Source organism: Populus euphratica, unplaced genomic scaffold (genome assembly GCF_000495115.2).
Source record: "Populus euphratica unplaced genomic scaffold, PopEup_1.0 scaffold285.1, whole genome shotgun sequence".
Taxonomy (NCBI): domain Eukaryota; kingdom Viridiplantae; phylum Streptophyta; class Magnoliopsida; order Malpighiales; family Salicaceae; genus Populus; species Populus euphratica.
This window is the reverse complement of record NW_011500164.1, coordinates 122455-138118: the sequence shown is the minus strand read 5'-3', so window position 1 is coordinate 138118 and position 15664 is coordinate 122455. Positions and strand designations below refer to the sequence as shown.

Genomic DNA, 15664 nt, shown 5'->3' with positions numbered 1-15664 from the left:
TTTATTATCCTTAACATAAACAGAGGAGACCCATTCTCTAGATGTGACTGTAGCTCTCAAATTATCTCTGTGTACTAAAATGTTTTGCAAAGTAATGAAATTAGTAGTAAAATGAGTAGGAGCTGGCCTTCTTTTCCTCCAGTGAACTTCCTCATCAAATGCAATGAATAGTAATGATTATAAATATACTTTGTAATACTAGAAGCATGATCAACAATAGAACAAACTGATTGTAGCTTACCAACATCTTGGCGTATGAGGTTAATGCAATGAGCAGCACAAAGAGACCAAAATATTGAAAGAAATTCTTCCACCAACAACTTGCTAGCAGTAACATAATTAAAATCATTGTTAGTCAGTGTATGCACAATATTTTCAAGTCCAACAACCTTTCTAAACAACTTATACAACAACATAACAGTTTTTGAGGCCTCTAATGCATTTACTGTTTTTTAAAAAACAGTCTTTTTAGGACAATATACTAAGAAATTAATTAAAGTTCTCCTTTTTTGATCTGTCCATCCATCAGCCATCAATGTGCAACCAGTCTTCTTCCAAATTTCTTGAAAATTTCAACAAAAATCTTCAATTCATCAACCTTCTTTGCTAGGTAATAAACACAAAGAGCATGAAAATTTAGTCCTTTATAACCAAGACTCATGGTTGTTATACCATCTATAACATATAGATAATAAATAGAGTTAGCAGTATTGAATGGCACAAATGCATCAATCATCCATTTTGCTATAGCAAGATTACATCGTTCAATAACTTCTTTCTTTTTCTAATAACTTTGGAGAGACTTTTGAGCACCATGAGTTGTTCTTGGAATAAAATATGCCCCTCATGTTGGATTTTATTTCTGTTTTCCACAACTTTTAGTTAATTGTTTACCAACATTAGTGATTTTACTCTTTCTTTTATCAGTAACCTTTGGTGGTAACATTTGCTTTTTACCATCGGTTTCATCATCATTATCGTCTTTACTTTTATTATTATCTTCTAATTGTTTAATCATCCTCTCTTCATGCTTTCTTTATTCAGCACTATATGGGTTGAAATCTGCTTTCATTTCTCTAGTTTTTCTTTTCTTTTCAACATTCACCTGAAGATTCAAAAGCATTTGATGACAAATATCTGGAGGACATTTGCGACATTGTTCCACTTGTCTTTTCGCTCCAGCTAAATGTTGCTTAAATAGATTAATACCTCTACCTGCAAAAGTTTTGGCACATTGAAATCTGCTTTCATTTCTCTAGTTTTTTTTATGACAAATATCTGAAGGACATTTGTGACATTGTTCCACTTGTCCTTTCGCTCCAGCTAAATATTGCTTGAATTGATTAATGCCTCTACCTGTAAAAATTTTGGCACAATACAAGCATACTAATTTGGTTTTCTTACATCCCACACTAAGTTAAGGAGCTTCTCTTCGATGACCCCATATCAAATCTATTTTTTCTTTTATACGACTTAATGTTGATATGGAAATTGAAGTTTCATATGAACGAGGAGTTAAATAATTACTACTTAAAGTGCTACCATGTTGGAGAAGACATTTTAAGGAAACCAAATCAATTTTAAATAACTAAGCACCAACATAAATTATACTAAGAATCTAAGTCTGTAATCAAAATAGTAAAATTGACTTTAATTAATCAAATTGAACTAATAATCATCCACCACTCAAGAACCAACTAGTAAAACAATATCAAATTAATCCAAGGATAAATATAAAGATTGAACTAAACTATTAAGAGAAAAATAATAAACTTATACTGGTTCTCTTTCTAGTAATGGTAAAATACTGAAGGCTAATGAGATATTAGTCTTATGATGAAGGGCTTAAGCCTCTGCTCTGGTAATACTGTATATTTGAATCTCCCCATGCCATCAAAAGAAGAAAATGATAGCCAAAATGGTAATGCAAACTTTGTTGTTCTAGTTAATTTCTTTGACCTGTATATTTTTTCTTTTAGTTTCTTAAGATCCCAAAGGAGTTTCCCTATCAATGTTTACAAATCACGGGAAGGAAGTGATAAATCTTTATGCTGAAAAGAAAAGCAATTGTGTATCTTTCACATCACAATGCTCAGGATACAACAAATGTGTAAATATAGTCGATGTTACTAATTTCACTTTGCAATGAAATTTGACATTTTTCTCTCTTTTAAGAATTTGCTGGATGAAAAAAAAATGATTTGTTTTTCCAAATGTCAGATAGAATCAAAGTAACAAGGGGCAAAAATAGCAATAACGTATATCAAAGATTCTGTGTTTACAAAGTAGTTTGCTTATAATTAATGGAGTAAAGGCTTGGAAATTACTATAGCAGCAATGTTCTCTTAACAGCAAACTAAACCAGAAAAGCCAACAATAAAACCATCACTATATTATTACTAACCCAATGGACAAGGGAGATCTGGATGGAGAAAGAGAAATATTCACCTCAATCACCATATTCTCCGCTTGTAGAAGCTGGATGGGATCGATTCACCAGTGGTGCTTTTGGATTGATTCACCAGTGATAAATATTCACCTCAATCATGATATTTCTTTTTCTGCTCGAACAAAAATTAAGGCAGAGTTAAATGTTCTTCTGCTCGAACGACTTTTACTGTGAGTAAAGATTAGATGTATATATAGGTCGGGTCTCACCCAAGTTTGCCCAAGTCGACCTGTTGGGTTAATTGGGTCCGACTGATTTTCTATATTTATTAGTTTTTTAAAATATTCAAATTAGTTTGATTCTCGAATTGATCTATCAAACCGGAATTGACCTATCAAACCGGTCTGGATTTTATAACTATAGAAAAAATATATAAGACTAGTGAAATACTACAAAATATGAAGATAGAGTTTGATTAATTATTTCTTAAAATATTAAAAAAAATATTTAAAATATTTTTTGAACAAATTTATTTTTTACATTAAAATATTAAAACAATCTAAAAAAATAAAATAAATTTAAATTTTAACTGTTTGGGCCGCTTCTCAAATGAAAAAAAAAATGAGCTGCAACAATTTATATCATAATTTAGGCCATGCATGTTCCTACAGTATCATCTCTTCTAGAAATAAAGAATTGAGAGCAGTAATCAAGTGAGATCCTTGTTCATGGAACAAGGTTTCTCTACTAACTTAACAGGACAGACCCTATCGGAATTTTTCCCAACCAAAAAGAAATTCAAAAATCCTGCCATGAGTTATAAAAGCTTCACTTAAATATACAACTCCATACCAACCTTTTTAATTATCTGAAGTCCAATCAAACAACTCTAGCACAACCCAACTGAACAGCTCTAGCACAATTCCAGTATGAAACCCAAATGAAGAGGTGGAAACAAGCACAATTAAGGATATATCTTGAAAAATAAGATCTCAATTGTTTGTATTCAGCACTTCTGTTGAACAAAACTGTCAATGCCGATGTTGCAGCCTTGCAGGTGACCGGGAAAGATCATGTATTTTATAAATTAAGGATATACCCAATTTGAATACTTCATATTTTTCACACCTGTATGTAACAAATGTTGAAACTGTATATGCACTCCACCAGCTTTGGGGAAATAGGAGCATCCTCTTGAGTGTCCCATGCTAATGCATGCTGGACCTTGATGCTTAGGATTATTCAAAAAAGGAGCACAACTTAGATTAAGGTTCGACAAAAACAACTGAAACAAACTCCAAGTCAACAAGACAGGAAGGCTATAATCCCTAGCAGCAACAAACAGAAACCTCCCCTCCCCGATACATTCATGATGACATCTTCAATCCAATTTATTTCTGTACCAAAAGACGCCTTTGTTCTTCTGTTTATCGTCGTCTTCGTCTGGATGTACATAAATGCACTCCTTGGTCTCCCTCCACGTTGCCTTATAGATTGGAGTTCCGTCATATTGGTAGTAATCTCCCAAAATTGGTTTGATTACCTTCGTGGCCTCCATAGCATGGTAGTGTGGCATCATTGAGAACAAATGGTGAGCTACATGAGTGTCTGTTATGTTATGGAAGACCTTGTTCAAGATTCCATAATCTCTATCAACAGTTGCTAGAGCCCCTTTTAACCAGTCCCACTCAGATGAATCGTAATGCGGCAATGAAGGATGGGTATGCTGCAGATATGTGATCAGAACAAGGAATGCATTCACCACAAGTAATGGCCCTCCATAGACACAAAGAACCCAACCAAGTCCCTTTGCGACTGCAAGGCGGTAGAGCCCATAAGTGACAGCAAGAATACCAGCATCAGATATAAATATCTCCACACGCTCACGATCATTGTAGATAGGGCCATATGGATCGTAGTGGCAAGCAAACCTATCATAAGGCCTGCCTGAAACATTGAATGCAAGGTAAAGAGGCCAGCCAAGAGTAAGAGTGATTGTAATGGTGAGGAAACGACCTAGTGGGTTGTTAAGGTATTTGGAGTACCAACGGATACCAGATTTCTTCTTGGGGACAAACACTTCATCCCTATCCAGAGAGCCTGTGTTGGAATGATGGCGACGATGGCTATGTTTCCATGAAAAATAGGGGACGAGGAGACAAGAATGGAGGACAAGGCCAACGATGTCATCAAGCAATTGATAGTCGCTAAAGGCATGATGACCACACTCATGAGCTATAACCCAAACGCCGGTGAGGACACATCCCTGAACAGCCCAATAAATGGGCCAGGCCACATAGGAGAGAGGGTGAGGAAGGAGGTGGAAGTAATTGGTCGCAACATAATAGAAGAGAGAAGCAATGATCAGGTCATGAGCAACGTAAGAGAATGAGCGAAGAACAGAACGCTGGAAACAATGAGGTGGGATGGCTTTCTTGATCTGGCCAAGAGTAAATGGCGGCTTCGAGTCAGGAGCTCGCTTCAAAACATCAGATTCCACCTTAGCAGAGGAAGGAGGAACAGACATTCTACCACCAGCACCCATTGTTTCAAGACCTGAAAAGAATGAGACTACAAGTATTAGTTTTCCCTATGCTGAAGGTTTAGGCGCCTTATATCAAAGATTATTTATGGACAACTACTGGCATTAATGTTCGGCTGCTACATTCGGTCAAATCATCGACAGGCCCGCTAGTATTGGACAACCACAAAGCTTGCATGCATTACGAGTTTATGCTAGAAAAAGACCATGATATTTCCCTTTTGTGGTTATAAAATAAAGGCCGTGTTGTCCTGACATATACACATATCCACACTTGGCCTAGAAAGCTTATAAGTCGAATGACGACCTCCCCAGTGTATCGGGCGTCAATCAATAAACAAACTCCCTACAATATGGACAGAAATCGCGTAAGAGGAAACGTGGAAGAGGACCAAAGACGTGAGGTAGGTGCCCTTGAGCACTTTAGAAGGCATCAGATGCCTATGCCACTTGTGGCTAGTGGGATATGGAGTCCCATGGCTAGGCCAGCAAGACACCTCTTTTTTTATGAGGTAGGTGGGGGGTGACAAAAGGAGTGATAGGAGGAAGAAAGGAGTACGTCAGACATAAATGAGGACCTCGATCACCAAAAGGTATTTCGAATCCGTGTTAAACTTTTACCAAAACATAGGGACATGACACTTAAAAAAAAAATTATAAATGTTAAAAATATTTTTACTAAAATAAAAAAATGATATTTTTATTTTTCTTCTTTCTTTGATGAAATAACTATTGCAATCTACTTTTTAAAAATGGCACCCACAAAATTAAAAAGTCAACTGAAAACAATAAGGATTAAAAGTCAACTGAAAACAATAAGGATATTTTTAACGCTGAAATAAAAAAATAAAAAAATTTGATAAAATGACCCATTCAATCAAGTCCCAATTAAAAAATTACAATATTTATAACTTGTCGCTATTCAGAATATCAACATCCAATAAATTAAAAATATTAAATGAAAAGGAAAAAAAACACTAAAAATTACCAAAATCCTAATTGCAACACCATCAATACCATTAAAAAATATCATAAAAAAATCATGAAACTTATCACACTTCCTGTAAAAAAACAAGTGAACCATCCGATATTTTTTAAATTTCTTAATGATTATGGTAACATTTCTTGATATTATTAATACTCAAATCATAGTAATCAAAGATTTAAAATTTCTCTAAGATTTTTTATCTCCCTCCCCTCTCTATTATTATATTAAATAGCAAGGATTTATAAATATCATTTTTTTAATTTATAAACAGTGCTATTTAATGTATTTTTTGTTTAAATATACTCCTGTCAATATCTCTAATTTTATGAACTAATTTTAAAAAAAAAATCAATAAAGATTGTCATAACCCCCCACACACCTGAACGGCCGACTATCATAAGAGGTACATGAAAGAGGGACATCATGAATCATTGAAATATTGAAGAAATGATGCTGACCATCCGCCGCCTACGTACTGACATTCTTTTTACTCTTTTGCCCTTGCGGGTCTCATACTGGGATCCTAACATACTGTTTACCTGTTCATTGTCCAAATTTTCCAAACCTAGAGGTAATTGAATATTATTATTGGCATGTTTATTTTTATATTTTTTAAAAATTTAATTTTTTTATATTTTTATTTTAAATTAATATTTTTAAATATTTTGATAGGTTAATATCAAAAATAAAAATTTAAAAATAAAAATAACATTTTGAAATATTTCTAAATAAAAAACAATTTAAAAAATAAACACAATTTCAATTCCAAACAGCTATATATTTCCATGAATTTTTATATCAAATTTCTCTATCTTTTTTTCCTCTATTTACATGTCTGGGATTTTTTAATTTAAAAATATATTAAAATAATATATTTTTTATTTTTTAAATTTAATTTCATCAGCTACATGTAAAAGCGATATATAAATATAAAAATCAAAAAAATAAAAAAAAAAAAAAGAACTCAGTTTTGCTAATTTGTCAATCTCGCCTCTCCATCAAGGCTATAAAATGGACTTTGAGATTATAGTTTTTATTCCAAGATAATCGAAGTTGGTTTCTTTATTTTCCCCCAGCCAATTATTCACAAGCAGAGCGGCGGCAAGGGAGATATTTTTTCTTCAAACAACAAGGCCAAAGAAACCTACGAAAACAGCTATAATCGAAATCTAAGGCCAACCTCCTTACCCCCCACCGAAGAAGAACCACCCACCCACACCGCACCGTCAATATTAAAAGATTCACCAACACCGTTAGAGATCTTCTTTATTTGACCAGAGTCTACCAAGCTTTTATATATTTAATTTGACAAAGTATTAAAAAACAACAACCAGACAAGTTGCTCAGTACAGAGGTCGTTAAAAACAAAACAAAAAAAAAATAGCTTTCAAAGATGCCATTTTCAATTAATTAAAAAAAGAACAAAAGAAAGAAAGCAGCAGCCCCGGCAAATTGAGAGAATTAAGCAGAAACCAACCTCTGGAGAAAAAACACAACACAATACCGCACACGCAGATCTAACCAAAAACCAATCTCTTACAAAATAATACTGTAATTAACTCGAATATAATACCAGAAACATCAGAGAAAAGATCATCGTTTTACCTGGATCTGAAATATATAAGACCCAGGAGAGAAGAAAACAAACATTCGCGAGCAAAACCCGCAAAGGAATCAAATACAAAAATGCAGGTTGGTGATTGAAACAGAGCAGAGAGCTAAAGAGGAGAGGAAATGTATAATTACCTGATAAGGGAGAAAGGGAGTAACTCTCCTTCTCTTGAAGCCTCGCCTCTCCTTTTCCCAAAATCCTCTCTATTTCTATAACAGACGTAGCCGGCCCTTGAGCAAAGGCAGGAGGGGTAGAGGCCAGTATTTTAAGCAATATCGCGACCGCTCCCTTCCTCCTTCATTCGCTCTTGCACTTGGGCCCCACATATTCCAACTTGCCGTTTAGAAATTTCCTTGGTAATTTCGACTAGCCTAACTACAAATCGGTCCCTCAACTCTATTTATATTTCAGATCGCTTCCAAATTACAAACTATTGTAATTTTCTTGAATGATGATTGATGTCTACGTTTCCTTGTTAATTTCGACTAAATTTAGATTAATGTCGTTTTCTTGAGAGTTGATAGATGCAAGAAAAGGTTCAATTTTTTTATTTTTTTTTTGTACTTGGGTTATTAAAATACAATTTCACTCTCAATAGATGGCTTGAATTTTTTGCCTTTACAATAGAGTTTTTTATAAAATAAGAAAGTATATATACCAAAAGATAGTTTACCTATGTGTGTTTTATTATGTATAGTTTTTTATAAAATAAAATGGGTATTAAGAGTTTTTTATATCAACTTTGCAAATAAAAAAAATCAGGTTACTTTATAAAAACGCTTTATAAAAAGTATAAAGCGGGAACTATATTATAGATATTTTTAAAATAAAATGACGGCTGTAGTTTAAAATAATTTTTAAAAAAATATAATGAAATAATAATTTTTATTTTAAAAAGATAATTTTTAATATTAACAAATTAAAACTATTTAAAAATATAAAAAATTAATTTTTAAAACATATTTTTTTAAACTCCCAGTTAATGATAATTTAGAGAAAATTTGTTGATTTTTTTTTGTTATTTTAAGATGTGTTTAGAAACTTGGTGTAAATAGTTTTTTTATTTTAAAATTTATTTTTTTATTTAAATAAATATTTTTATTTTTATATTATTTTGATACAATAATATTAAAAATAATATTTTAAAATAAAAATATAATTTTTATATATCTTTAAATAAAAAATATTTTATATCATCATTGCTTATGTAATCCTCACACATCCAAATTGATATCATAACTATCATGTATACGAGAGTGTATTTGATATTGTAATTTTAAAACAGATCATCATTGCTTATGTAATCCTCACACATTCAAATTGATATATACGAGAGTGTATTTGATATTGTGATTTTAAAAAAACTTTTAAAAAGTTTTAAATTTTTATTTTACTTTGAGTTACTATATTTTTAATATTTTAAATTATTTTAATATATTGATTTTAAAAATAATTTTAAAAAATTAAAAAAATATTATTAATATATTTTTTTAAATAAAAAAACATTTTAAAAATAACACTAACCAAACTCTTAAAGACGCTCTTAATTTATGTATCTTAAATGCTTTTTCACGTGGCGCCTTGTCAGTGGAATTTTGGTCGCGTGCGCTGCTTTGCCAGACCTGCATCCCATCATGCGATGACGTGGCATCAATCTTAACCGCTCCTCTCAACGGTATATAGTTGAGATTCGTGATGTTAAAATATCTGCTGACTATATTCACGGAATTGTCCCTCTTAGTTTAACTAATTTACAATATATGGTTGAGATTCGTGATCGCACGTGAGATGGTAAGTATTGGAATTAAGAGCCTGTTTGGCTGCTCACCTTTTCTGGTGTGTTGGTGTGCTGTAGATTAATTCTGTTTGATGATTCATTACTGTGTTGTTTAATCTAAAACAGGAAATTAGTTTGTTATAAGATTCTTTAACAAAACCAACTGAAGAATCTCATCTCTGGAGAAAAAAAAAAAAGAAGTTCGTAATTATTTTCAAATGAGATGTCATTAATGACGTCACTATTTAAAGAGTGAAATAACAGAAAAAAAAATACCTTTCCTACTTAAAATAGATAAAGATATTTGATAAATTATTAAAATCCATATATACTATACTCGAACTATTTGAGTTTGGTACAGAAGCTTCCATCTTGTTTCCTGGACCCCAATAATTGTTCCTTTGGAATGGATGCCATTAATTAAGTGTTTTATTCATGCCCCTTCGGCTATCTCTAACTGTGTAACCATATTTTATATTATAAAAGTGTTTTTTTTAATTAATTTTTTTATTTTTAATTAATTTTTTATATATTTTTAACTTATTTTAATATGTTGGTTTTAAAAATAATTTTCGAGACTAAAAGGTGATAAGAGGGAGCACATGAATGATTCATGTATAATTTTTGGTTCCATGTACAATCATTGAAATTCAGCCATCTCAGTACTAAGATGTTCTATCTTAACAACCAAATTGGTCATTCAAGCTTCAACTTATTAATTTAAAATTATCTAAAATTCTAGAGAATAAATGCTAAAATTTGATTATAAATATCCAATAATAAATATCTAATAGTTAACACTTTAGATCAAATACAAATCCTCATCTATATTGGATGAGTCTAAGGATTGTCATCATATCTCATATTATGTTTCTTGAAAACAAACTAATAAGTAAATTAAAAAAAGAAACTTAATAACTTAAAAAAAACAAGAATTTTTTTTAAAAAAATCCAATATACTTCAAACTTCCAAACTTTACTATTCATGAGCTACTATACTCATTTTGTACTATTATTATTTGGAAATGTGTATTTCTACAAAAATAAAAAACTTCATTTATTTTGGTTTGAGTTCAAAAAACACAGTCTAAGAGAAAAATATTATTAGTTAAATATATTCATATAAAATAATAATTTTAAAAAATAGATATAATATAAAAGAATCCCATCATCCTTTTCACATGAACAACAAACAAAATAAATTTATCCTTGTATAAGATAATAAAATCGTAAATCTTCTTGTTCTAATATCAAAATGATCCAATAAATCATTAATTTTAAAAAAAAATTTAAAAAAACAATTGAATTAAATATCAAATAAAAAAATATTGGATGTTATAATTTATTTTTATTCAATTTTATGCAACAACGATTTTTGTATGGGGTTTGTTTTAGGTGAATTGATGTATGCTAAATTTTGGGTATTTTTCATTAAATATTTGGTTTGTTTATTTGTTAATTCATTTTATTTCTCCTTTTCTGTTACTTAGTTTTTCAAATTATTTTGTGATTTTTTTATGATAGAATTGGTAACCTCATTTAAGGCAACTGACATAAGGGTGTTTGGTTGTGCAGGGTACTGCTCTTTGTGCTTTGTGTATTAATTTCATTTCACTGCTTGTTCTTCTTCTTCAATTTAATTCATGGGTTTTCTTTCTTATTCCGATATCGTTCTTAATACACCAGCTACTACTCTTTGTTCTTTGCGTATTAATTTCACTTCTTCTTCTTCTTCTTCTTCTTAGTATCATATCTAATGCAAAGATAATATCTGTATGCTTGTGATATATCTGTGAGATCTGCGATCAAAGAATCCAAAGGGACCAGAAACTCCAGATGCATAGGGGATGACACAAGGTGCCATGGAACTTACTAAGAAAAGAGACTCAGCAAATACCTTAAAAAATCATCATAATAGTGTAATAACTTAAGCAAGATTTAAAAAATAATTTTAAAATACACAGACAAAAATTCTTAATTTTAAAATACCTTGAGTAAAAATTCTTTGAGCTTGAAAGTTATACAAGTTATGAATTTAGTTTGTACTTAATTTTTATCAAATAAATAAAAATAATAATATTCAAACTCGTGATCTTATCAAATAAATAAAAATAATAATATTCAAACGTATGATCGTTTAATCATCAAGATTTTAATATCATATTAAAAAATTATCTTAATCCAAAAGTTGAAATTTTTAAATAAAATTTTAAGATATTTATCAAAAAAAAAATAAATAAATCTCACTCTAGTTTATCTGGAAACTCTAGTTTTTCTATATAAAACATGTCCAAAACCTCAGGTTGCCCAGGACAAGCCACCAAGCTGGCCAGGTTTTACAACAATGGTTCTCTAAATCATAATAGAAACTGCACAGATACAGAAAATCTTGCACAAGGTAATGATTTATGCAGAGAACGCCGTGACATCATTCTAAAAAGGCTTTGGCTTCTGAAACATAGGATCGTACTTCGCAATAGAAATTATTAAAGTATTATAATAGAATTATTCGCAATAGAAATTATTAAAGTATTATAATAGACTACAGAAGTTTAAAATTCAAGGGTTTCCAGCAAATTAGGCAAAGCTACTATTATCTACTCGGAACATGGAACATGGAACTATGGACGGCATGGACAAGCCGGCCTTTAATAGCAGACGAAGTAGAGCCATGAGGGACTGGCAGTGGGGCCGCCATACTTATGGATTGTTGGTTGACAGTAGGTCCCAGATTCATCATCTGGGTCACAGCATTGTAGCCACCAGGAACATGGTGGAGAAAGTGGCAGCTCTCATCGGATGGACAGCCAGGTGCAGCGATCCAAAGCATAACCAAAAAAAAAAAAAAAGGTTCAGCAAGTCAATCCGCAAATAAATGATACTGCTTAAAAGTCCAAAAGTACATCTAGCAGCTGAATACAAGTAAAGCCTCCAACTATTATTCAATTAAAAAAGATTCAAATGCTCAACTACAATCTTATTCTTCTAACTATCAACTGCACATGATAACCACAAAGCAGCACACGACCACCCAAATGTCCTGGAACACCTCCAGCAGCACGTGGATTGTTGTGGGATGGAGCAAAATCCCTGCCAAGTTCCCACTCACCATGCGCAAAATGACTTTTATCACCAAATTTGCAACCTTCAGCACTACTGTATTTGTTACATAGCCGGCCTTTAACAGCAGACGAAGCAAAGCCATTAGGGACTGGCAGTGGGGCCGCCATACTTCTGGATGGTGGGGTGACAGTAGGTCCCAGATTCATCATCTGGGCCACAGCATTGTAGCCACCAGGAACATGGTGGAGAAAGTGGCAGCTCTCACCAAATGGACAGCCAGCAGTGCAGCGATCCAAAGCATAACCAAAAAAAGAAAAAAAGGTTCAGTAAGTCAATCCACCATGTGCAGATAAATGATACTGCTTAAAAGTCCAAAAGTACATCTAGCAGCTGAATACTAATCAAATAATTAAGGCCTACAACTACCCCTACAACTACCATTCAATTAAAAAAGAATGAAATGCTCAACTACAATCTTATTCTTCTAACTATCACTGCACATGATAACCACAAAGCAATTGACTTTGATAAAAATGCAGATTCACATGATGAATTCTGTATAACATCATCTCCAAATATTGGGAATCAAAACAGAATAGGCTACCACCTAGAAAAATGAAATACTGAATCAAAATTCTTTTAGGACCAGAAATAAGGAACACAGCTGAAGTGATGTTAAACTAAGTCAACGAGTCTCCAAACTGGAATACCTTCATCACAGATTAGAAGATAGCATAGCATAAACTTCAGTGACATGGATGACAATATGGCACTCACAAATTGATACAATTCTAGATAATTGAACTTGCTGCTACAGTAATACAAGCCTGTGCCAGCAAATCCATTATTCTAAATTTTTGACACCATACTGAAAGTTTAACTTACTTCAACATAATCTAATTTATTTAATAGGAAGTTGTGTTCAATCCAGAACCAATAAACTTTAAATGGAAAAAATAACATTAAATGTTATCGTTGTTAAAGTAACAAGGAAAGCCAGCGGACATTCCTCGGGTATAAAAATAAAATCAATATCCAGAAAAAAGAGAGTCTTGCATCAACTGTTTTCCAGCAAGCAATTATCTTTTTTTGTAGTTCATAAGTAAAACAAAGTCTACAATGAAATTCCATTAATAAACTTTGTTTGAACAAAGCACAGTTATGACTAAGTAACTGTATAACAGCTAGAATACCCACTTCATTAGCACAGCACACAACTCAAATTGTGGGGAAAAAATTACAGTAACTTTTAAATATTAAAAGATGAAAGATGAAATTCAAGATACTTATTTAGGTGAGAAAATTTGAACCTGAAAAACTTGGTGCATGGCTTCAATTTGCTTCCTACAACAGTTGATAAGGGGTCCATTTCTGTTACAAACATTAATTACTAGTTCTCAGTTAAAATTTCTCCAGATTCTTAATCTACTTATTCTAAAATATTCCCAAGTTTAATACCAGTAGGACTCGCTACAAAACACCTAAGTTTTTTAGAATAAAATTGTCTAACTAATATAGAATGTTTGGTGCGTAATATAGATGTACATTGACAAGTACATTCCAGCAAATTTTTCTCACCATTATCTAGCATCCACTCATGTGGTAACCCTGTTTTTGTACTTCACAAATGAACTGAAGTCTCCAATGAAGTTTATGGGTGTTTTTGTTTTGTTGAGATTTTCACTTAGTTCAGGGCATGTTTAATTGAGGTGGAGTTAAATGCTGGGAGATGATTTGATTTTTGTTTGGTCAAATGCATTTATACTTGAGGCTGTTTGATGTTAGTTATGTCTAGAGGAGAAACCAGAAATCTCTCTCAAAGCCATTGAAGGATGCTTGGGTTAATTCTATAAAATATGTTACTCAAACAAAGGACAATCCTTTGACGATGAGTAACAGTTCTTGAGCTTGGGGGATAATTTAATTTGAGTGTTTGTATGGTTTTAAGTGTTTTATTTGCTGCCTTTTCACCCTATATATGAATGCTACATTATCGGTGCTTTAAGTATAACTTGTAACACAGATAAAGTTTCTCCAGGCTAAGATTTTGCATGTTCAACGACAGTTTAAAAATTGGATTTCTCAAGGACACCAACCAGTGAAGTAGTTTCTGAAACTATTATGCCAATATTCAAGCAGCAGCAGCAGAAGAAGTGGGATAAGCAAGAAAATCATAACCACAATCAAAGCTGGTGCGGGTAATTCCTGACTCTACAGTCCTACCAGTGAAACAGCAGCAAAGGTTTGACAATACAAGCAGGCAAAATGACAACTACAACCAACGTAAAAAAAAAGCCTAACCGGCTAACCCCCAGAACAACATAATTTAAACATTCTAACAGCAATACAGAAGCATAAATTATGTTAAAAAAAAAACAAAAAGAACAAAACAGTAAAGACAACAATCAACCAATCTTTCCACGGAATAAAAGCTTCATTATTGGCATTGACCCCAATTTTAAAACACGCAAATGATTAAGAATTTAGCCTTAGAAACCAAACAGACACACAAAGAACACTTGAGGCTAAATTCTCCCTTAGAACACCGTGCAAGCTAACAAATTCTTAAAAGCCAAGACGCATAAATCCACAAAAAGTAAAAAACATACTTAAAGCATAAACAAATCAGTAAAACACCAAAAGAAAACCAAACAACATGAAAAGCCCAGATACCAGTTGAAGAAATTAACTGGCTAAATCTTGAGACTAAGAGAAATAGATGACCTTGCTTAGATTTCTTCAATCCACCAAAGCCATTAGTTTTGAAGTCAGGCCTCCCTCTCTTTCTTCTATCCATCATCGATTTAAATCCTGGATGCAAATAAAAACAATCGCGATGGAATAAAGAATGGAAAGAACTGAATCTGGTAACAGAATAAAGAACAGAAGCCAAAACCGTGACCCTGGAGGAGGGTTTCTTTCTAGGGGAGCAGGTTAAGCTGATAGGGGTCGCAAAGAGAGATGGAGAAGTGGAGGGTGAGAAGCACTGACAGCTCTGCTGTCAAGGGTGAAGATTATCCATCGATAATTATATCCTATTCATTTGGATCTCTCTACATTATTAATAGTTTTATTACAATTTATCAGTTTGTTTTAAAAGTATGGTAAAGATTTTTTATATTAGACATGACATAGCTAATGTGTCGCTTTTTGTATTTGTAGAATGATGAATTATATAAAACACCCTTCTTTTTTGCTCAAGCAATAGTACCGCAGTGAACTTTAGGACTATGAATTAGTAGTACAAGGTAGATTTCAACTTCTTCTGCAAATTCTTGGAAGAACTTGCTATA

General features: G+C 32.3%; 2 protein-coding genes and 1 long non-coding RNA gene across 3 annotated transcripts; all 3 read right to left on the bottom strand.

The window, feature by feature from the left end:
- Nucleotides 1-504: 504 nt before the first annotated feature.
- LOC105111220 (uncharacterized) lies at nt 505-2600 on the bottom strand. The gene is made up of 3 exons (XR_839581.1): nt 2449-2600; nt 1106-1215; nt 505-606 (listed from the first exon to the last, which is right to left on the bottom strand). It is a non-coding gene; the product is annotated as an uncharacterized LOC105111220 (long non-coding RNA).
- A 978-nt stretch (nt 2601-3578) lies between these two features.
- On the bottom strand, nt 3579-7775 carry LOC105111221 (omega-6 fatty acid desaturase, endoplasmic reticulum isozyme 2-like). The gene is made up of 2 exons (XM_011006529.1): nt 7666-7775; nt 3579-4945 (listed from the first exon to the last, which is right to left on the bottom strand). Exon 2 carries the CDS (start codon nt 4932-4934, stop codon nt 3771-3773), a length of 1164 nt encoding a protein of 387 aa, XP_011004831.1. The 5' UTR covers nt 4935-4945; nt 7666-7775; the 3' UTR covers nt 3579-3770.
- A 3963-nt stretch (nt 7776-11738) lies between these two features.
- Nucleotides 11739-15423, bottom strand: LOC105111217 (zinc finger CCCH domain-containing protein 14-like). The gene is made up of 4 exons (XM_011006527.1): nt 15096-15423; nt 13682-13742; nt 11852-12656; nt 11739-11813 (listed from the first exon to the last, which is right to left on the bottom strand). Exons 1-3 carry the CDS (start codon nt 15169-15171, stop codon nt 12278-12280), a joined length of 516 nt encoding a protein of 171 aa, XP_011004829.1. The 5' UTR covers nt 15172-15423; the 3' UTR covers nt 11739-11813; nt 11852-12277.
- Nucleotides 15424-15664: the final 241 nt, after the last annotated feature.